Below are 23,314 nucleotides of genomic sequence, written 5' to 3'. Positions count from 1 at the left end.
TGGTAGAATTCTTTGAGGAAGTGACAAAAACGGTCGACGAAGGATGAGCCGTTGATGTCTATATGGATTTCAGTAAGGTGTCTGACGAAGTCCCTCATGGTAGGTTGGTACAGAAGATTAAAGCTCATGGGATATGTGGTCAGGTGTCTAGATGGGTAGAGAACTGGCTTGCAAAGAGGAGTCAGAGTAGTAGTGGAGGGGTCCTTTTCTAGCTGGAGGTCTGTCACTTGTGGTGTGCCGCAGGGCTCGGTACTGGGACCTCTTCTCTTTGTAGTGTATATAAATGATTTGGAAGAGGGAGTAGGTGGTGTGATCAGCAAATTTGCTGATGACACCAAGATGGCTGGATTGGCTGGCAGTGAGGAGCAGTGTCTGGCAATACAGCAGGATATTGATAGGCTGGTTGATTGGGTAGATACGTGGCAAATGGAGTTTAATCCGGATAAATGAGGTGATGCATTTTGGCCAGAATAATGTAGGGGGGAGTTATATGATAAAGGGTAACTCCATAAGGAGTATAGAATCGCAGCGAGACCTGGGGGTGCAAGTGCACAAGTCTTTGAAGGTGGCAGTGCAAGTGGAGAGTGTGGTGAAGAAAGCCTATGGTATGTTAGCCTTTATAGGAAGGGGTATAGAATATAAGAGCTAGAGTCTAATGTTGCAGTTGTACAGAACGTTGGTTAGGCCGCATTGGAGTACTGTGTACAGTTCTGGTTGCCTTACTACTGGGAGGACGTGGAGACTCTGGAGAGAGTGCAGAGGAGGTTTACCAGGATGTTGCCTAGTATGGAAGGACTGGGGTATGAGGAAAGATTGAAGAAATTGGGGCTCTTTTCCCTTGAAAGACTACGACTGAGGGGGGATCTAATAGAGGTATAAGATTATGAAGGGTATAGATAGAGTAAACAGAGGTAAGCTATTTCCTATGATAGAGACACATAGGACAAGGGGCCATGGACTTAAGGTGAGGGGGGAGAGGTATAACACAGATATTAGAGGGAGGTTTTTCACACAGGGTAGTGGGGCTATGAAATGCTCTGCCAAGTAAGGTGGTGGAGGCAAACACACTAGAGTCATTTAAGAGTAACTTAGACAGGCACATGACTGGGTTGGAGATTGTTTTAAATAAGGGTCATTAGCATTGGGGTGTCCCTGGTAATGTAAATGGGTACAGTATGATAATGTTTTTCTCTTTTCATTCACAGGTTTTAAGTTGGTCCACCTCATGTCCAACGAGGGGCATACATGTGATGGATCGTACTGGGGCTGCTCTTGGCTGTTTGAGATTGGCCTAGTGCTTCATGTTGTTAGTGTGTGCCTAAACTGGACAAGATACTGGGCAAGACAACAGCTCTGACTATCACTGATTGCTGTGCAGACACATGGATTTGGGCCGGTGTCTGTGGGAGTTTGTGCATTCTCCCTGTGCTTGCGTGGGCTTTCTCTGGTTTCCTCCCACACCCCAAAGATTTGCTGTTAGGCTGATTGGCAGGAATAAATTGTCCCTAAATCAGTTTCCCTCAATCTGGATGGCCATAAAACATTAGACAGGGGTCATGGGTGGAGAGGGGGACTGGTGGTGTTGAGATGGCGGTGTGGGCTCGTTGGGCCAAAGGGCCTGTTTCCCAGGCTGATTTTTGTTCTTTGTTCTCTTTATTAGTTCTATCAGCTGCTCAAAATTCAAAATTTTGTAATTAAGCCCAATTAATTAAGTGGAATGGACCTGTAATATGACTACCATATTTGATAAGAACTGCTTTACCGTCACAACTTGTGAACTAATCATGGTCTTCCATTCCCGATGGACCAATACGACGCAAGAGCAGAAGTATGCCATTTTGTCCATCAAGTCTGCTCCACCATTCAATGAGATCATGACTAATCTGATAAAATGCTCAACTCCATTTTCTTACCTTATTCCCATAACCCCATGTTTCTGTATCTGATTAAAAATCTCTTTCTCAACCTTGAACTTAATGACCCAGACTTTATAACTCTCTAAGATTAAAAAAAAAATCCACAGATTCACTATCCTCAAGTGAAGAAATTCCTCCATCTCAGTCTTAAATGTGCTCCCTGTTATATAATACTGTTAAGATCCCAATTGACGTTACAACTGGTTAGAGTCACCCTGGCTCAAAAGATCAGAACACTTATTTTTATCAAACATAGAAGAAACTGAGTCACAGTACAACTGATTAATAAATGTTGTCTTTTGTCAAAAGCAAAACATTTTTAAAAATGGATTATAATACAATACTCCTCCTTTAGCTTAACACACACAGGTTTTAGCTTAGTATGGATGACAAAATACATTTGAAGTTACAATTGTCTCATTAGCATCCAAAGTCAAAATTTGCAAATCTCTCCTCAGAATTCATCCCCCCATTGCTGCCCCCTCCAACGCACCGCACCGCACCCACGATTGTCAAACAGAAGTGAAAAATTCCACTCTCAGGTTTTAAAAGCTTCTCTCGTAGTAATACTTCACTGGGGGTCCACATTCCAAAGTCCCATTCATGTTATCCCAAGACCCAGGAGACCATAGCTTTTGCTCCACTCTTCACAACAAATTGTCACAGGTGGATAGGGTTGTAAAGAGTGCTTTTGGTGCATTGGCCTTTATAAATTGGAGTATCGAGTATAAAAGTTGGAGCGTTATGGTAAGGTTATATAAGGCATTGGTGAGGCCGAATCTAGAGTATTGTGTACAGTTTTGGTCACCTAATTACAGGAAGGATGTAAATAAAGTCGAAAGGGTGCAGAGAAGGTTCATGAGGATGTAGTGGATGTGGTGTTTTTAGATTTTCAAAAGGCGTTTGATAAGGTGCCTCAAAAGGTTGCTACAGAAGGTTAGGGGGCATGGAGTTGGGGTAAGGTGTTAGTGTGGATAGAAGATTGGTTGTCTAATAGGAGGCAGAGAGTTGGTATCAATGGGTGCTATTCTGGTTGGCGACTAGTGGAGTGCGGCAGGGATCGGTGCTGGGGCCTCAGCTATTTACCATTTATATAGATGATCTGGAGGAGGGGGCTGAGTGCAGGGTGACGAAATTTGCTGATGACACGAAGATGAGTGGAAAAGCAAATTGCGTGGAGGGTGTGGAAAGTCTGCAGAGATCTGGATAGGCTGAGCGAGTGGGCGAGGACCTGGCAGATGGAGTATAATGTTAGCAAGTGTGAGGTTATCCACTTTGGCAGGAATAATAGTAGGAGGGATTACTATTTAAAGGGTGAAAAGCTGCAGCATGCTACGGTGCAGAGGGACCTGGGCGTCCTTGTGCAGGAGTCGCAAAAACCCAGCCTGCAGGTGCAGCAGATGATCAAGAAGGCAAATGGAATGCTGGCCTTTATAACGAGGGGGATTGAATATAAAAGCAGGGAGGTCTTGCTGCAACTGTACAGGGCACTGGTGAGGCTGCAGCTGGAGTACTGTGTGCAGTTTTGGTTGCTGCACTTGCTCAAGGATATATTGGCCTTGGAGGGAGTGCAGAGGAGGTTCACTAGGCTGATACCAGAGGTGAGGGGGTTGGACTATGAAGAGAGACTAAATAGACTAGGTCTGTACTTGTTGGAGTTTAGAAGGATGAGGGGGGGGATCTTATAGAGATGTATAAGATAATGAAAGGGATGGATAGGGTAGAGGTAGAGAGATTCTTCCAGCTTAGAAAGGATAGCAGGACTAGAGGGCACAGCCTCAAGATAAGGTTGGGGGGGAGGGGGGTCAGGGTGCAGTTTAGATTGGAGTTGAGGAGGAACTTCTTCACTCAAAGGGTGGTGAATCTCTGGAATTCTCTGCCTGTTGAAGTGGTGGAGGCTACCTCGCTAAATATATTTAAGTCACGAGTAGATAGGTTTTTGGCAGACAGGGGAATTAAGGGTTATGGGGAGAAAATGGGAAAGTGGAACTGATCCACTTCAGATCAGCCATGATCTTATTGAATGGTGGGGCAGGCTCAAAGGGCTAGATGGCCTACTCCTGCTCCTATTTCTTATGTTCTTATGTTACTGGGACTTGAGAAGCTGAGTTACAGAGAGAGATTGAATAGGTTAGGACTTTATTCCCTGGAGTGTAGAAGAATGAGGGGAGATTTGATAGAGGTGTATAAGATTTTGATGGGTGTAGATAGAGTGAATGCAAGCAGGCTCTTTCCACTGAGGCTAGGGGAGAAAAAAAAACCAGAGGGCATGGGTTAAGGGTGAAAGGAGAAAAGTTTAAAGGGAATATTGGGGTGGGTGGGGGGGGGGGGGTGCTTCTTCACGCAGAGTAGTGGAAGTGTGGAATGAGCTGCTGGATAAAGTGGTAAATGCAGGGTCACTTTTAACATTTAAGAAAAACTTGGATGGGCTCATGGATGAGAGGGGTGTGGAGGGATATGGTCCAAGTGCAGGTCAGTGGGACGAGGCAAAAAATAGTTTGGCACAGATAAGAAGGGCCAAAAGGTCTGTTTCTGAGCTGTAATTTTCTATGGTTCTAAATCTGCCAGGATTCTGGACCAGCTTTTTGTGACTTCCACTGCCTTAACGGCTTCACTGTTCCACTGCCATCTTTTGAGATACCAGTCACTGCTTTACAATTTGTTCACAGACAGTAAGAAAAATTATTCACCCAGTAGAGTTATTTTTAGAATTCTCACCAACCGATCTCTTCTTATCCTTGTCTGTTTTTTCTGAAACAGAAGTCTGTTCTCCAATAGTCTCTGATCAGAGTTTCAGATGTTCTGAAATCTTCTTGTTACAGCTCTCTGAATCACTGGATCTTCGACTACCTTCTTCTAATTTTCTCTGTGGAACTCCAGCCCTGGCTAGATAGCTCCATAATCAGGTTCCAGTTCAAGCAAATCTGAGATCAATCCTGTCTCTCTTTCAGTCTCCAACTTAACTAACTATGTTTTCAAGTTTCCTCTGCACTTTGATTTTGTTCAGCTGTTTCCCTTCCTTTTGGGGAGCTGCCCTTTTTACTTTGTCCTGACTTAACTTGAGTTTGTTTATTTGGTTTGACCTAAAGAGGCCAACTTAACTAACTAGCTTTTACTACAGATTTCTGGACAAAAGGATTATCTGCTTCTCCCATAGGTTGGTAGACAAATATCTTCACATTCCCCCTAAACCTCCTGCTTCTCACCTTGAATCTGTCCTCTCAGAGTAATACAGCACAAAAACAGCCCAGCAAGTCTGTGCCACACATGCCTCTCTAATATTTTCTTGCCTCTCAGTGGCCCATATCCCTCCATTCCCTTTCTATTCATGTTCTATCCAGTGACTCAAACGTGGTTATAGGATCTACCTTCACCACCGTCTCCTGCAGTGTGTTCCTGGCATTCACTACCCTGTGTGAGAAAACTTGCCCTTTGCATCTCTCAAACTTTCTCCCTCTCTCTTTCAACCTATGCCCCTGAGTAATTAATCCTTCGATCCAGGAAAAAGACTCTGACTATCCACTCTCTCCAAACCTGTCACAATCTTTTAAACTTCTATCAGGTCCCCCCTCATCCTCCGATGCTCCAATAAGAACAATCCAAGTTTGTTCTACGTTTCTTCATAGCCCTTATTCACCAAATCAGGCACCCTTTCCAATGCATCAACATTCTTCCACCAGTGTGGCGACCTGAATTGTACACAATACTCCAAATGCAGCCTAACCAAAGTCTTATACGGCTGCAACACGATTTCCAATTCCTATACTCAGCTCCCTGACTGACAAAAGCCAGCAAGCCATATGCCTTCTTGACCACCTTGTCCACCCGAGTTGCCACCTTCAGGGGATTGTGGATCTGCATGCCTAGATCCCTCTGTATGCTAATATTTCTAAGGGCTCCACCATTTACTGTATACTTTCCTTCAAAAAAAACCATCAAAATCGCATCACCTCACATTTGTCCGGGTAAAATTCCATCAGCCCAGGTCTTCAGCTGATTTATATCCTGCTGTATCCTCTGACAATTCAACTCATTATCCATTACTCCCCCAATCTTTGTATTTTCTGCAAATTCACTAATCAGACTTTATTAATTGGGCGGCATGGTAGCACAGTGGTTAGCATTGCTGTTTCACAGCTACAGGGTTCAATTCCCGGCTTGGGTCACTGTCTGTGTGGAGTTTGCACATTCACCTTGTGTCTGCATGGGTTTCCTCCCACAGTCCAAAGATGTGCGGGTTAGGTTGATTGGCCATGCTAAAATTGGCCCTTAGTACCCTGAGATGTGCAGGTGAGAGGGATGTAGGGATTTGGATTAGGGCCTGGGTGGGATTGTGGTCGGTGCAGACTCGATGGACCAAATGGCCTCTCTCTGCACTGTAGGGTTTCTATGATTTCTGAGACTACTTCCATTTTCCTCTAAATCATTTATATACATTACAAACAACAGTGGCTCCAGCACTGATCCTTGTGGAGGGCAATTATATGTGGTTACGGCGATAGGACCTGGGTGGGTTGTTGTCAGTGCAGGCTCAATGGCCAAGTGGCCTCCTTCTACGCTATAATTCTATGACTCTAACACCACTTGTCATGTACATCCAGTTAAAGTACCCTTCTACTGCTACTCTCTGCTACCTATGCCCAAGCTAGATTTCTATTCATTTTACCAACTCACCTAGGATCTTACACGAGTTCACCTGCTGTATCAGCCTGCCATGAGGAACTTTATCTAAGGCTTTACTAAATTCATGAATACAATATCCACTGCTCTGCCCAATTTTTCTTGTCACTTCTTCAAAAACTCAATCAAGTTTGAGAGACACAACCTCCCTTTCATAAAACCATGCTGCCAATCATTAATAAGCCCATTCTCTTCCAGATGTGAATACATCCTGTCCCTAAGAATCTTCTCCAATAATTTCCCCACCACATGTAAGGCTCACAAGCCTATAATTTCCCGGATTGTCTTTTCTACCCTTCTTAAACAAAGGAATAATGTTAGCTGTTCTCCAATCCTCTGGTATCTCACCCATGGCTAAAGAGAATACAAAGGATGAAAGGGAATGGCCTAGTGATATTATAGCTAAACCATTAGTCCAGAAACTCAGCTAATATTCTGGGTACCCGGGTTTGAATCCTGCCATGGCAGGAGCTGAAATTTGAATTCAATAAAAGATATCTGAAATTAAGAATCTACTGTTGACATGAAACCATTGTTGATTGTTGGAAAAACCCATCTCGTTCACTAATGTCCTTTAGGGAAAGAAATCTGCCATCCTTTCTCGGTCTGGCCTACATGTGACTCCAGAGCCACAGCAATATGTTGACTCTCAACTGCCCTCTGAAATGGTCGAGCAAGACACTCTTTTGTATCAACCACTACAAAGTCTCAACAAAGAAATGAAACCAGCTGGAATTCACTCCCTAATGTCATTGTGGGTCAATCCACACAACATGGACTGCAGCGATTCAAGAAATCAGCTCACCATCATTTTCTCAAGGGCAACTAGGGGATGGGCAATAAATACTGGCCAGCCAGCAATGCCTATGTTCCACAAATGAATTTTAAAAAAAGAAAAGATTTTGGCCAAGGCCTCATCAATCTCTTCCTTCACCTCTCTCAGTATTTTGGGAAAGACCCTAGCTGGCTTGGGGACCTGTCTACCTTAATGTTTTTTAAAACCTCAATATCTTCTCCCTTTTTATCTCAACATCTCCTGTGACTGAGCCTTCAACTAAAAGGAAGACCAACTCCTTATCCACTCTGTCCATGCTTGTCATAATCTTGCACACCACAATTAGCCCGACAGTGTTCGGGCTGCAGCTAGTTTTGTAAAATTTCTCAGATATAAATGGGAAAGATTTTACTTTAGCTTGAGGGAAAAAATGGATATTAAAAATTATTATTGAAAATACTGTGCCAGTGGTTCCTGTTAAGGGATTCTATTTGTCAACATAAATGTTGGTGTGCTTTCATCAAGGAGCAACTTGTAGACAACAAAACAGGAGGCAGCCAAGGAATGATCATTGGAGACACGAGAGATAATAAGACCATAAAACATAGGAGCAGAATTAGGCCACTCGCCCCATCAAGTCTTCTCCACTACACAATCATGGCTAATATTTTTCTCATCCCCATTCTCCTGCCTTTTCCCCATAACCTCTGACCCCCTTATTAATCAAGAATCGATCTCTGCCTTAAAGGCATTCAATGACCTGGCCTCCATAGCCTTCTGCAGCAAAAAGTTCCATAAATTCATCACTCTAACTGAGGAATTTCTCCTCATCTCTGTTTTAAAGGATCGACCCTTTAGCCTGAGGTTGTGACCTCTGGTTCTAGTTTTCCCTACTAGTGGAAAAACATCCTCTCCAAGTCCACTCTATCCAGACCTCACCGTATCCTGTAAATTTCAATAAGATCCTCCTCATCCTTCTAAACTCCGAGTACAGACCCAGATTCCTCAACCATTCCACATATAACAAGCTCTTCATTCAAGGGATCACTCTTGCAAACCTCCTCTGGACCCTTTCCAAGACCAGCACATCCTTCCTCAGATATGGGGCCCAAAACTGCTCATAATACTCCAAATGGGGTCTGACCAGAACCTTATACAGCCTCAGAAGTACATCCCTGCTCTTTATTCTAGCCTTTCGACATGAACATTAACATTGCATTTGCCCTCCCTGACTCTCTTGAAGCTCTGGCATTCCACTGGTGTCTTCCAACATGAAGACTGATGCAAAGTAACTATTCGGCTCCCCTGCCATTGCTTTGTTTCCTATTATTTCTTCTCCAGCCTCATCTTCCTGTGGTCCAATGGCTATTTTTGCCTCTGTCTTATCTTTTATATATTGAAAAAAATTCTTCCTGTCTTCTTCTATATTACTAGCTAGCTTACATTCATATTTCATTGCTCCCCCCCCTTACTGCCTTCTTAATTGTTTTCTGCTTTTAAAGGCTTCCCAATCCTCTGGTTTCCCACTAATCCTTGCCACTTTGTTTGATTTCTTTTTTAGCTTTTATGCTGTCCTTGACTTCCTGCATCAGCTATGGATGCATTGTCCTCCCCTTAGCATGTTTCCTCCTCCTTGGGATGAGTTTCTGCTGTCAAAAACTCCTGCTTCACTGTCTTCCCTGCTAGGCTCCCTTTCCAATCAACTCTGGCCAGCTCCTCCCTCATATCTTCATAAACCTTTATTTAACTGTAATACCGTTATATCTGATTCAGCTTCTCTCTCTCAAACTGCAGGGTAAATTCTATCATATTGTGGTTACTGTTCCCTAAGGGTTCCTTCACCTTAAGTTCCTGAATCAAGTCTGCCACATTACACATCACCAAATCCAGAATTGCCTGTTCCCTTGTAGGCTCTGTCACAAGCTGCTCCAAAAAAAAATCTCTTACACATTCCACAAATTCCTTTTCTTGGAATCCACTCCCCACCTGATTTTCAGTCCACCTGCATATTGAAGTCCCCATGATTATTGTAATATTGCCTTTTTTATTATACCTATTCTATCTCTCGATTTATTTTCTGCCCCACATTCTGATTGTTGCTAGTTGGCCTGTACGTAACTTCCATCTGGGTCTTTTTACCTTTGCAATTCCTCAACTCTACCCACAGAGGTTCTATGCCTTTTGATCCTATATCATTTCTAGTTTTCGATTTAACTTCATTCCTTATTAACAATGCAACCCCGTCCCCTTTGCCCACCTGCCAGTCCTTCCGATAGGACACGTATCCTTGGATATTTAGATCCAAGCTCTGATCCCTCTGCAGCCATGTCTCTATGATGCCCACAACTTTGTACTGACCAATTTCAATGTGCGCAACAAACTTGTTCCATATACTGTGTGCATTTAGGTACAACACCCACATGTTGTTCTTTGTTCTTTATGACCACCTCCCTTCTCATACTTATCACTTTTTTTGCTCTGCCTGAAGTTAGATTCCTGTCATCTTCTACACTCTGTTCTATTACATGGACTGGAAACTTTATTAACTTCTCCTGAGCCCTCAGTTTCATTAACCTGCACTTCCATCCTCTCTTTTAACTCTGATTTTCTAAATCCCTCCCCCCCCACCCCACTATTAATAACACAGGAGGTGGTAGAGCAACCATTGCAGGTGATTACCTGGCTATGATTAGTTGGATAAGAATGGAGCAGGATAGTGTTGTCAACTTTGTCAAAGGTAGCAGAGAGATTGAGAAGGGTGAAGAGGGGTAGTGCATCTTTGCAACAGCCATGTAGGATGTCACCGGTGACTTTGATATTTGATACCATTTGGGTACTGTGGCATAGGATACCTGATTGAGAGGAGTCAAATTTGTTATAGGAAATGTGATTTGGGAAGCAAAGCCCCATTAAAGAAGTTTGGAAAAAGTAATTTGCAAGTACAGAGAAATCGAGGGGCTTATTGTTGAGGAGAGCAGATTTGAAGGAAAGGACAACAGGATCAGAGGGGAAGGAACCATTAATATTAGCTAACATAAAATCAGGAAGGGAAGCTGGGGGGTCAGTATTTTATTGGGAATAGGATCGAAGGGTGGTGAACTGGAGAAAGAAATAGGTACATTATTCATGACAGAATGCTGACAGAATTCTGGTATATTCAAACTGTAATTATAAAAATACATGACCAAACCATGGAACCTGCTGTGTTTGCAGTTTCCCCTGGATACAAACTCAAAAATAATATAATGACAGCTAAATAACATGAGCTCAAATATTTTAAAAAATGCACAAACCTCCTCTTGGACAAAATCCATTATGTTCTTGAAATCCAGATCATCATAATAATGTGTGATTCCTTTACGAATGTTTTTATTTATAAAATCTAATGTCTGGAAAACAAATGGCACAAAATTAAATCAGGAACACCACCTTTGAAGGCCGCCCAAGCAGCTGCAGATAATCAGATCGAACATAAAGTGTAATTTTACACAGTCTGACTCAGTAATTATGCAGTAAATCAGTCAAAAACTTTGAGATTAAGAATGAAGTACCTTGTTATAAAATAAGGAAATATCAGGATCATACTTTCGTCTAAAATAGATTGTGCAGGTGCCCGCAGAAGAACAGCTATGCATTCTCAATAGTAATTCAGTGTGAAATGCTTTGAAATGGCTATTGATGTAATGTAAAATCAAACATGGTCACTTGTATTTGTTATACAATTCTGCTGTGACCCCTGTTAAAATCTTCTATTAAAAAGCAGATTCTGATCTACAAGTGTAAAATAGGCCATGTGAAATATATCCCCCATACTTCAGGTCTTTTAAGGCGACCCAGGGATGAATGCGCTTGAATAAAGAGGAGAAAGTAATACGTGCACTTTTCAAGGGACTGATGCATCAATTTGGTAGGAAAGTGATGTTTGGAGGATGAAAGTTCAAAGAATAAAGACAGACCTACAAAATAGTGAATCCTTCTGGCTTTCTTCATTCTAAAGTCTCCATAGTTTGGACTTACCTCCTGTCTTAATCCTTTCTACTGTAAATTATTTTGATTTTGATATCCATGCCATTCTCAAGGGAGAGTCTCACATTCCTCAAACCTCTGAGCATGTCAATTCTTGCCTTCTGATCTAGATAAACTTTCAGCATTATTCTTGGGAAATGGGATTTCAAGCTCTGCCTGATTACTATTTTAAGCAGCTGGAATTTATCAATATCTCTCCAGTCTTCCAAGATCATTTCAGACTTTGTTATAAGTTTAAAATATCAAGCAAATGTATTAGACAATGAGCAATCAATTCACACAATTACCCAGTTACACCACATCTCTTGGGAGTGTCTGCAAATGGAGTACGTCTAGTTTACATTCACAGTTTCCACGTGTCAACTTTGGTATTTATAATGGGAAAAAAATGAAAGCACATGCAGACAAAAATTTTAACACATTATAAATTATATCATTGTTTGATTTTTCACCGGTTCATTATTCATGCAATAAGTTTGCCTCATATTTTAAAATTCTGGTATTCATGTTGTGCCAATTTTAAGAAATGAAGTAAAATCTCATGGAGCCAGAGACTTCACTGTCAAGAGCGTCATTAAATAGGTTTAGTTATGTTTTACTAGGTTTGTTGTCTTACCAGAGCAGAGTATCAAAAATTTACCTAGACCTCAAGGCAATGATAAACATTCTCAAAGATACAGGAAATTGAGTCTTCCTGGAGAGTGATCAATGATGTGACATCTGAAATATTCTACTGTTAGAACATTAGAAAAAAATCCAACAACATAGTACTCATTTCAAAGCCTGGGATTTTGTTGTGGCAAATTAACTTGGGGGCCTTTTAAAATAGCAGTTTCCCCCTCTCCAGAATGCCTTTAATGCTGACCTGGCTGGCTCCGTTGTGGAGATAGGTGCCTTCTGCTCTGCAATCTTCATGGAGCCAAGCCAGATTTTCTCAAAAAAAAAGTCAAGGTTCACGCTCCCTTAGGAGTTGTGAACTCAAGGGAACCTTTTAAAAGGCAAGTTCAAAAGACCCTCTCATCCCCCGCGCCAATTTCTGTGTTTTACACCCATCCCATCAGACCTCTCAGACCCCCATGCCAGGCTCTGCCTTTCCATCCAGCCTCTCAAGTCCCTCATTTCCCCTATGCTATGCTCTGGCACTTCCATGCCCTTGGTCTGCTAATCTAATAGATGTCTGGGCATCCAAACGCTGACACCGTGGACAGTGCAGCAATCACAGTAGCTTTTTTTATTCATTCATGGGACATGGGTGTCGCTGGCTGGCCAGCATTTATTGTGCAACCCTAGTTGCCCTTGTCGAGAGGGCAGTTGAGAGTCAAACACATTGCAATGGCTCTGGAGTCATTCGTAGGCCAGACTAGATAAAGATGGCAGATTTCCTTCTCTAAAGGACGTTAGTGAACCAGATGGGTTTTCTCAATAATCGACAATGGTTCCATGGTCATCAGTAGATTCTTAATTTCAGATATTTTTTATTGAATTCAAATTCCACCAACTGCCATGGTGAAATTCGAATCCAGGTCCCCAGAACATTAGCTGAATTTCTGGATTAATAGTCAAGTGATAATACCACTGGGCCATTGCCTTCCCTTGGATTAAGCCTCAAGTCTCTGCTGCGAGACATGAACTTCCAACTTTTTAAATTGGAGGGGAGAGTGCTACCACTAAGCAAAGACTGACAAACAAATCTATAAATTGTCATGGGAAGCATGAAGTTAAGTTGGATGAAGATCCTATTATCAATTGACCTCATGACCCAATAAGTAAACAGTATTTATGTTAATATCCATTAACAATTCTATTATGTTACAGGCTACTACTGATAATTAAACAATACAAACATCTACAAGGTTATAAATTGCACACAAAAAGATCTGAATTCAGTAGCTTCAAATGAAAGTGGACAGCAGCATCACATATATATTTGATAAATCTTACCTGATTTCTAAAGATCAATGCCACAATTCCACCCAGCAATTCAAGGATCAGCACAATTGCAAGGGTGTAGAGAAACTATAAACAAAAACACACAAAATGATGCTTAATTTTCTCTTTCTTCATTCCAAACTTATTTAAAAGATATTGATAGTTTTAGAAATCTTATTTTTCAGTTTCCCAAATGGAGACATACAATCACAACAATGGGGGTCTCTGTGTAGCTGTCTCCACTCTGCTCTAATGCTCACAAGAGGAGAATTGGAAGTGGGCATTGGAGCTGGTAGAAGATCTAAACTTGTAGTTCTGGAGTTTGGAGAGGTGAAGTACACTTTTGGATATAGTTTCGAGATACCTCTGGGAGAGGTCAGGTGCCTTTTGGGATTGTCAAAAGTAAAGATGAATGTGTGTAAGAAGTGGATTAACAACTGTCAAAGGGAGCTGTTAAGGTATTTAAATCAGCCTTTAAATTTTTGAAAAGTGTTGGAAAAAAATACTGTTTGCTATTTCACTCGGTCTATTGGCATAACTATGAGGATTGTCATTACAGAATTAGTGCTGCATGACACGTTTCATAATCCATCACAGATTGTCTGTTCACATTGTGATTGACAGCTCCAAGTGCTTACAAAGCATTTGAAATGGGATTACGAGTACAAATGCTTATTCTTAAGTGATTAAATAAATTTAAATGTGAATATATTTTCTAAATCATGGAAAGTCTTTTTTTTTAAATAGTGAATATATCAATAGACACTTAAGAACTTTATTTAACATCAGCAGGAGTCTGAAGTCTGTCAAAGGAGGATACTGGATGACTTGACGTAGAGGATGTAAGGGCAAAGGATGGTGGGTGGGGACATGGATTGACATGACTTGGCATTATACAGCAAAAGGGGTTATGAAAGCCATGGAGCGGTGGGCTGAAGGATCCAGGTTAGAATGTAGGATATGGGGGGTGGTGAGGGGCATGAGGCAACATTGGCTGGACAGGGCATGAGGCGTGTGTGGGGTGGTGATGGGTTATGAGGGGTGGCGATGGGTTATGAGGGGCAAGGGCTTTTTTTGGTTCAATTTTTTTCTTTCCACAGTGTCAGAGTACTGTGGTGACCCATTTTGAAATGTAATTCAACAAGCCCAGCTCATGCTCCATCCTGCCCCCTTGCAGAATCTGTTTGGGAGTAATTAATTCAACAGATATTACAACCTCTCTCAGCATCCATAAGAGGAGAAAATTATAGCAAGGACAAAATGGAATTTAGTTGAATCATATGGTCAGTTATGGTTAACTAATACTGTTCAAGCTGATATTTAAAGATATGTCTTCTTGTGCAAAACACAGGAGGGCTGTAAGCACCAACAGAATGCTTGCCTAACACATACCTTTGCCTTCAGGAGGGACAAAGATTAGGCTGGAAATATTATACTCCTTTGGAGCTGAGAAATTACTTTCATTGACCACATTCATAAGACATTCCTTTGTCTGCAAAATGGCTCTTCATTCCCTTCAATCTCCATTGCTATTTCCGTGCTATTTTCTCCTATTCTTTTATAGTGTAGCAGCTTTGTCAGCAGTGGAATACAATTACAAATTTATGCCTTTATTTGCCTTTTTGCTCTCTCAATCTTATTCTTCCTTTATCTTAGCTGAGGATGTCTGAAATGTGGTACCTGAACCCCTTACATTTAAACCATTTGGACTGAACCAAATTTGTTACTCCACTGAGTCCTCAGACTCTGATATCTGTCATTGCTTTGCTGGGATTGTTTGCTCTGCTCTTAGCTCTTTTGAGTCTCTTTTTAAGCGGACAGAGTGTGGATCACAGGGAGACTAGGGAACTGAGTGCTTCTTAAACAGCAAGGTTTAAAGTATACAGGGACAAATGGCAAATTCACCCTCAAAAATGCCTGAAAAGCACCAATGGTAGGAGCGGCTACTGAAAGTCACCCTCTCCTGTACATGGTAGGAATCAGAATCTGTGAGGAGCTGTTACTCCAATCACAGGTCCTTTTTCACTGCTCCTCAAGAGATAGAGTCTATGGTTGGAGAAGCAGCAAGGACCGGAGAGAATTAGGCTCTCATTGGAAGAGCTGTAACAGTTATCCTGGCTGGTCTTAGTGCCACCATTGTGCTGAGCCTGAACCCAGGTGAAGGACAAGATAGCAGTGGGAAACCTCATTCAGCAATGCTCACCCAAAATCAGTGACCAAAGTGCTCAAGCTGAGCCTGAACCTGGCTCTGGTGATGGACACACCAGGTCAGGATGCCTGTGAAGGATGAACACATCAACAGGAGCGGCACAGACATGCTGAGAAGTTGAGAAACGGTGTGATCCACCTTAATGAATTTTATTGTCTGGCTCTGAAATTCTTTAATGACACTGATACCTTGATTTGCAGAGTCATTCTCAAAAAGGCTACTGACCCTCTGTGTAGCATGAAGTACAGAAGCCACTTTCAGAAATAAAAGGTGTCTGGAAGGTTTTCTGTACGAAATGGAAGGTAGCAGGCACGGGCACATTGGGATAAATGCCACACTGTTCTGGAATAAATTCTCTATGCCTCAGTGTCTGGCTGTAAGAGATGGGAAGATGAGAAGGCTACCAGGTCCCTGGTAACAATGAAATATGAAGTAATCAAATATTATACAAGATTTGATGTCTACAGCCACTGACGTAGGATTGTGTACATAATTATACCTTCAAATATTCTTATCTTCACAGTTTTTAGAAACAGATTTGCTATCGAAAACGAACTCGCCAACGGACTCAGGGCCCATTGGCATCAATGAGCACCTCATGATCTATCTACAAATTGCCAAGAACCAGCAGACAATAGTTGAGTGCCAATGCCCAACCCTTGATCAGGGGTGGCACGGTGGCACTGCTGCCTCAGTGCCAGGGATCCGGGCTCGACTCCTGGGTTCGGTCACTGTCTGTGTGGAGCTTGCATATTCTCCGTGTCTGTGTGGGTTTCTCCGGGTGCTCTGGTTTCCTCTCACAATCCAAAGAGGTTTGGGTTAGGTGGATTGGTAAGAAGTCTCACAACACCAGGTTAGAGTCCAACCAGTTTATTTGATAGTAAGCTTACTTCCAACCAGTTTATTTGATAGTAATCTTACTATTGGCCATGCTAAATTGCCCCTTAGTGTCAGGGGGCCAGCTAGAGTAAATGCATGGGGTTATGGGGGTAGGGCTTGGGTGGGATTGTGATCAGTGCAGACTCAATGGGTCAAATAGCCTCCTTTTGCATTGTTGGGATTCTATGATGAGTCCAAAGGAGGCTTCTACTCCACCCTGGATACTATACTCTCCAACTTTCCTAAAAACGATAAGATCATCTAGCTTGGAGACTTCGATGCCAGGGTTGGAAAGGAGTCCCAACTCTGGAAAAGAACAGAAAGGAAGGAATTGGGAATTGCGACTCCAACGTGGTTCTCCTGTTCACAAAATGCAGGGAATACCAGCCTGTCATCACTAACACACTGTTCTGCCAAGAAAATAAATTCAAGACTTCCTGGAGACATCCATGATCAAAACACTAGCACATGATTGACCGTCATCATCCAATCCAAAGACCAAAAGGAAGCCCTCATCACCAAAGTGATGATCAGTGCAGATGACTTCTGGACAGATCACCAGCTCATCTACTTCTTCATGTCCATCAATATCTACCAGAAGCAGCGGAAGGTGAAAAAACTGCTCAGAAAAGAGACCAAAGTTGAGCGGCTACAAGAGCCAAGCATGCCAGCGAACTTTCAACTACATTTTCACAAATTCTCCAAAGTATTCATTCTAACAGGATGCAGAAAAACTGGGAAGAGCTGAAGACAGCCATCATCTCAAATTGTGAAGAAACCATCAGCTCCAAGATCAAGAAACACCAAGACTAGTTTGACAACAACATCCACGTCATCCAAGACATCATTGATGAGAGAGTCAGACAGAGTCAGCAGAAGTCATCTGCACTGATTGTCGCTTTGGTGATGAGGGCTTCCTTTTGGTCTTTGGATACACAGCACGGCTTTGTTAAGGGGAGGTTTTGCCTTACGAATCTGGTACAATTTTTTGAGGAGGTGACAAAAACAGTCGACGAAGGATGAGCCGTTGATGTCCTCTATATGGATTTCAGTAAGGTGTTTGACAAAGTCCCTCATGGTAGGTTAGTTGAAAAGGTTAAGGCTCATGGGATACAAGGACAGGTATCGAGATGGATTGAGAACTGGCTAGGTAACAGGAGACAGACAGTAGTAGTGGAAGGGTCCTTTTCTAGCTGGAGGTCTGTCACCAGTGGTGCGCACAGTAAAAAGTCTGACAACACCAGGTTTAAGTCCAACCAATTTATTTGATAGTACACTCACTCACTAGCTTTCGGGTTAGCCCCTTCGTCAGGTGACAAAGGGGCTAACCCAAAAGCTAGTGAGTGTACTATCAGATAAATCGGTTGGACTTAAACCTGGTGTTGTCAGACTTCTTACTGTGTTTACCCCAGTCCAACGCTGGCATCTCCACATCATGACCAGTGGTGTGCCGCAGGGCTCAGTGCTGGGACCTCTTCTATTTGTAATATATATAAATGACTTGGAAGAGGGCGTACGTGGTGTGATCAGCAAGTTTGCAGATGACACAAAGATGGCAGGATTGGCAGACAGTGAGGAGGAGTGTCAGGCAACACAGCAGGATATAGATAGGCTGGTATATTGGGCAGATAAATGGCAGATGGAATTTAATCCTGATAAATGCGAGGTGATGCATTTTGGAAGGAATAATGTAGAGGGGAGTAATATGATAAAGGGTAGACCCATTAAGAGTATAGAAATGCAGAGAGACCTGGGAGTGCAAGTGTACAAGTCTTTGAAGGTGGCAACACAGGTGGAGAAGGTTGTGAAGAAACCTTATGGTATGCTAGCCTTTATAGGAAGGGGTATAGAGTACAACAGCCGGCGTCTAATGCAGCAGTTGTATAGAACGTTGGTTAGGCCGCATTTGGAGTACTGCGACCAGTTCTGATCTCCTTGCTACTGGAAGGACATGGAGATCCTGGAGAGAGTGCAGAGGAGGTTTACCAGGATGCTGCCTGGTATGGAAGGACTGGGTTATGAGGAAAGATTGGCTAAATTGGGGCTGTTTTCCTTAGAAAGACGGAGATTGAGGGAGGATCTGATAGAGGTGTATAAGATAATGAATGGTATAGATAAACAGTGGCAGGCTTTTTCCAAGATTGGAGGCAAATATCACGAGGGGCCACGGGCTTAGGGTAAGAGGGGCAAGGTATAATTTGGATGCTAGAGGGAGGTTTTTCACATAGAGGGTGGTGGGGTATGGAATGCACTACCAAGTAATGTGGTGGAGGCAGGCACGCTGGACTTGTTTAAGGTGTACTTAGATAGACACATGAGCGAAATAGGGATGGAGGGATATGGGAGACTGTTTTAAATAAGGATCAGAGCCTCAGGGCGTTCCTAGAAATCAACTGTTACATTCGTTGATGTTTTTCTCTTTCACTCCACAGGTGTGTCAGTCCAGCTTGTTGTCTAACGAGGGGCATACACGTGGTGGGTCGTGCGTGGGCTGCTCTTGGATGTTTCGAGAGTAGCCTAGTACTTCGCATCGTTTGTGTACACTTAAACTGGACCAGATGGGCATAACGACAGCTCAGTGACTATCACTGTTTACTGTGCAGATACATGGATTTGGACCAGTATCTGTGGGAGTTTGCGCATTCTCCCCGTGGTTGCGTGGGTTTCCTTCGGTTTCCTCCCACACCCCAAAGATGTGCTCTTAGGCTGATTGCTGTAACAAATTGTCCCTAAATTATTCTCCCTTCAATCTGGTTTCCAACGTGGGTGCCATAAGCATAGACATGGGTCAAGGGTGGAAGAGGAAAAGCACACTGTTAAAATGGCGGCGAGGGCTCGTTGGGCCAAAGGGCCTGTTTCCCGTGCTGCGTTGTTCTTTGTTCTTTGTCTTTGGATTGGATGATGACAGTCAATCATGTGCTAGTGTTAAGATCATGGATCTCTCCAGGAAGTCTTGAATTTATCTTTTTGGCAAAACAGTGTGTTAGTGATGACAGGCCCAACTTGTCCTTGCCACCCCTTTTTTCAAATCCCTAAGCTAGTCCCAATTGTCCGCGTTTGGCCAATATCCCTCTATACCTATCTTATCCATGTAACTGCCTAAACACTTTTTAAAAGATAAAATTGTACCTGCCTCTACTACTACCTCTGGCAGCTTGCTCCAGACACTCACCACCCTGTATGTGAAAAAATTGCCCCTCTAGACCTTTTTGTATCTCTCCCCTCTCACTCCAAATTTATGCCCTCCAGTTTTAGACTCCCCTATCTTTGGGAAAAGATATTCACTATCCAGCTGAGCTATGCCCCTCATTATTTTATAGACCTCTATAAGATCACCTCTCAGCCTCCTATGCTCCAGAGAAAAAAGTCCCAGTCTATCCAGCCTCTCCTTATTACTCAAACCATCAAGTCCCAGTAGCATCCTAGTAAATCTTTTCTGGACTTTTTCTAATTTAATAATATCCGATTATAGAGTGACCAGAACTGTACACAGTATTCCAAGTGTGGCCTTACCAATGTCTCATACAACTTCAACGAGAAATCTCAACTCCTGTATTCAGTGTTCTGACCAATGAAATCAAGCATGTTGAATGCCTTCTTCACCACTGTCCACCTGTGACTCTGCTTTTGAGTATGAGCCTGTATCCCTAGATCACTATGTTCTATAACTCTCCCCAGTGTCCTATCATTAATTGAATAAGCCCTGCCCTGGTCTGATCTACCAAAATGCATCACCTTGCATTTATCTAAATTAAACTCCAGCTGCCATTCGTCACCCCACTGGCGCAATTGATCAAAATCTTGTTGCAATCCTAGATAACCTTCTTCACTGAACACTATGCCACCAATCTTGGTGTCATGTGCAAACTTGCTAATCATACCTATTAAATTCTCACTCAAATCATTAATAGAAATGGCAAATAACAGTGGACCCAGCATCGCTCCAAGGCACACTGCTGGTCACAGGCCTCCAGTTTGAAAAACAACCCTCTACAACCACCTGTCTTGTCTTGTCATCAAGCCAATTTTGTATCCATTTAGTTACCTCACCCTGAATCCCATGACATTTAACATTACACAACAACCTACCATGTGGTATCTTGTCAAAGGCCTTGCTAAAGTCCATGTAGACATCAACTCTACTGCCCTAACCTACCTTCTTGGTTAACCCTTCGAAAAACTCAATCAAATTTGAGAGACATGATTTTCTATTCACAAAGCCATACTGACTGAGCATAATCAGTCCTTGCTTCTCTACATGTCTGTAGATTCTGTCTCTCAAAATACCTTTAACAACTTATCCACTACAAACGTGAGGCTCACCAGCCTATAGTTCCCAGGCTTTTCCCTGCAGCCCTTCTTAACAAAGACATAAGATTTGCCGCCCTCTAATTTCAGGCACCTCATCTGTGAGTATTGATGATTCAAATATCTCTGCTAGGGGATCCGTAATTTCCTCCCGAGCTTCCCACAATGCTCTAAGATACGCTTCATCAGGTCCCGGGGATTTATCTACCTTGATGCGCTTTAAGACTTCCAGTACCACCTTCTCTGCTTTATGTATACTCCTCAAGACATCACTATTTATTTGTCAAGTTCCCTAACATCCATGCATTGTCAACAGTGAATACCAATGAGAAATATTCATTTAGGATCTCACCAATGTATTGTGGATCCGAATATAGATGACCTTGTTGATTCTTGAGAGATCCTTCTCTCCCCCTAGTTACCCTTTCGTCCTTTATGTACTTGTAGAAGCTGTTTGGATTCTCCTTTGCCTTAACTGCCAAAACAATCTCGTGTCCACTTTTTGCCCTCCTGATTTCGCTCTTAACTCCACTCTGACACCCTCTATACTTTTCAATGGATCCACTTGATCCCAGCTGCCTATACCTGTCATATGCCTTCTCCTCCTTCTTGGCCAGGGCCTCAATATCCCGAGTCATCCAGGGTTCCCTATTTCCGATGTGATGTCAGCATTGGATTGAGGTAAGCACAGTAAGAAGTCTCACAACAGTAGGTTAAAGTCCAACAGGGTTATTTGGTAGCACAAGCTTTCAGGGTGTCACTCCTTCTTCAGGCGAGTGAGGATTTGAGTTCACAAACAAGGCCTATATAGACTCAAATTCAATTTACAAGATAATGAAATGCGAGTCTTTACAGGTAATCAAATCTTAAAGGTACAGACAATGTGAGTAGAGAGAGGGTTAAGCACAGGTTAAAGGGATGTGTATTGTCTCCAGCCAGGACAGTTAGTGAGATTTTGCAAGCCCAGGTAAGTTGTGGAGGTTACGGATAGTGTGACATGAACCCAAATCCCGGCTGAGGCCATCCTCATGTGTGTGAAACTTGGCCATCAGTTTCTGCTCAGCAATTCTGCGTTATTGTGTGTCGTGAAGGCCACCTTGGAGAATGCTTACGTGAAGATCAGAGGCCGAATGCCTGTGACCGTTGAAGTGTTTCCCGACAGGGAGACAACACTCCTACTTGGTGATTGTTGAGCAGTGTTCATTTCTCCATTGTCATAGCATCTGCATGGTCTTCACAATGTACCATGCTTTGGAACATCCTTTCCGCAGCATATCAAGTAGACAACGTTGGCCAAGTTGCAAGAGTATGTACCGTGTACCTGGTGGATGATGTTCTCACGTGAGATGATGGCAACCGTGTTGATGATCCGGCACGTCTTGCAGAGTTTGCTGTGGCAGGATTGTGAGGTGTAGTGGTCACTGTCCTCCTGAAGGCTGGGTGGTTGGGACTCGCATACTATTAAAGGTTTAAACGGGATAGAGTTTGTAAAATGTGTTCAGGAGAATTTCCTACATCAGTATACAGAGGTGCCAACTAGAGAGGATGCGATATTGGATCTCCTATTGGGAAATGAGTTAGGGCAGGTGATGGATGTGAGTGTGAGGGAACACTTTGGATCCAGTCATAAGAATATAAGAAATAGGAGCAGGAGTAGGCCATCTAGCCCGTCGAGCCTGCTCCACCATTCAATAAGATCATGGCTGATCTGAAGTGGCTCAGTTCCACTTTCCCGCCTTCTCCCCATAACCCTTAATCCCCCTGCCTACCAAAAACCTATCTACCCGCGTCCTAAATATATTTAGCAAGGCAGCCTCCACCACTTCAACGGGCAGAGAATTCCAGAGATTCACCACCCTCTGAGTGAAGAAGTTCCTCCTCAACTCCGTTCTAAACTGCCCCTCCCTTATCTTGAGGCTGTGCCTTCTAGTCCTACTGTCCTTTCTAAGCGAGAAGAACCTCTCCACCTCTACCCTATCCATCCCATTCATCATCTTGTACATCTCAATGAGATCTCCCCTCATCCTTCTAAACTCTAACGAGTACAAGCCTAGTTTATTCAGCCTCTCCTCATAGCTCAACCCCCTCAACTCCAGTATCAGGCTAGTGAACCTCCTCTGCACTCCCTCCAAGGCCAAAATATCCTTGCGCAAGTGCGGCGACCAAAACTGCACACAGTACTCCAGCTGCAGCCTCACCAGTACCCTGTACAGTTTCAGCAAGACCTCCCTACTTTTATATTCTATCCCCCTCGCTATGAAGGCCAGCATCCCATTAGCCTTCCTGACCACCTGCTGCACCTGCAGGCTGGGTTTTTGCAACTCATGCACAAGGACCCCCAGGTCCCTCTGCACCGTAGCACGCTGCAGCTTTTCGCCATGTAAGTAGTAGTCCTTCCTACCATTATTCCTACCAAAGTGGACAACCTCACACTTGCCAACATTAAATTCCATTTGCCAGTTCCTGGCCCATTCGCCCAGCCTATCTAGATCCCTCTGCAGACTTTCCACACCCTCCGCACAATTTGCCATTCCACCAATCTTTGTGTCATCAGCAAACTTCGACACCATACACTCGGTTCCCTCCTCCAGA

At 43.0% G+C, this 23,314-nt stretch overlaps 1 protein-coding gene across 3 annotated transcripts in view; it reads right to left on the bottom strand.

The window, feature by feature from the left end:
• Positions 1-23,314, bottom strand: part of tspan15 (tetraspanin 15) — a 129,750-nt gene that overhangs the window by 60,866 nt on the left and 45,570 nt on the right. For all 3 annotated transcript variants that reach the window (XM_080205379.1, XM_080205380.1, XM_080205381.1), the window contains exons 3-4: positions 13,339-13,413; positions 10,665-10,760 (exon numbers count right to left, since the gene is read on the bottom strand). In XM_080205379.1, the coding sequence (XP_080061505.1) occupies positions 10,665-10,760; positions 13,339-13,413 (171 nt within the window). The remainder of the gene's footprint in view (positions 1-10,664; positions 10,761-13,338; positions 13,414-23,314) is intronic.

The sequence above is a fragment of the Carcharhinus amblyrhynchos genome, chromosome 17 (assembly GCF_965287045.1).
Source record: "Carcharhinus amblyrhynchos chromosome 17, sCarAmb.v2.hapA, whole genome shotgun sequence".
Taxonomy (NCBI): Eukaryota; Metazoa; Chordata; class Chondrichthyes; order Carcharhiniformes; family Carcharhinidae; genus Carcharhinus; species Carcharhinus amblyrhynchos.
Note: the sequence above shows the minus strand (reverse complement) of the source record. Positions and strands in the feature narration are given on the sequence as shown.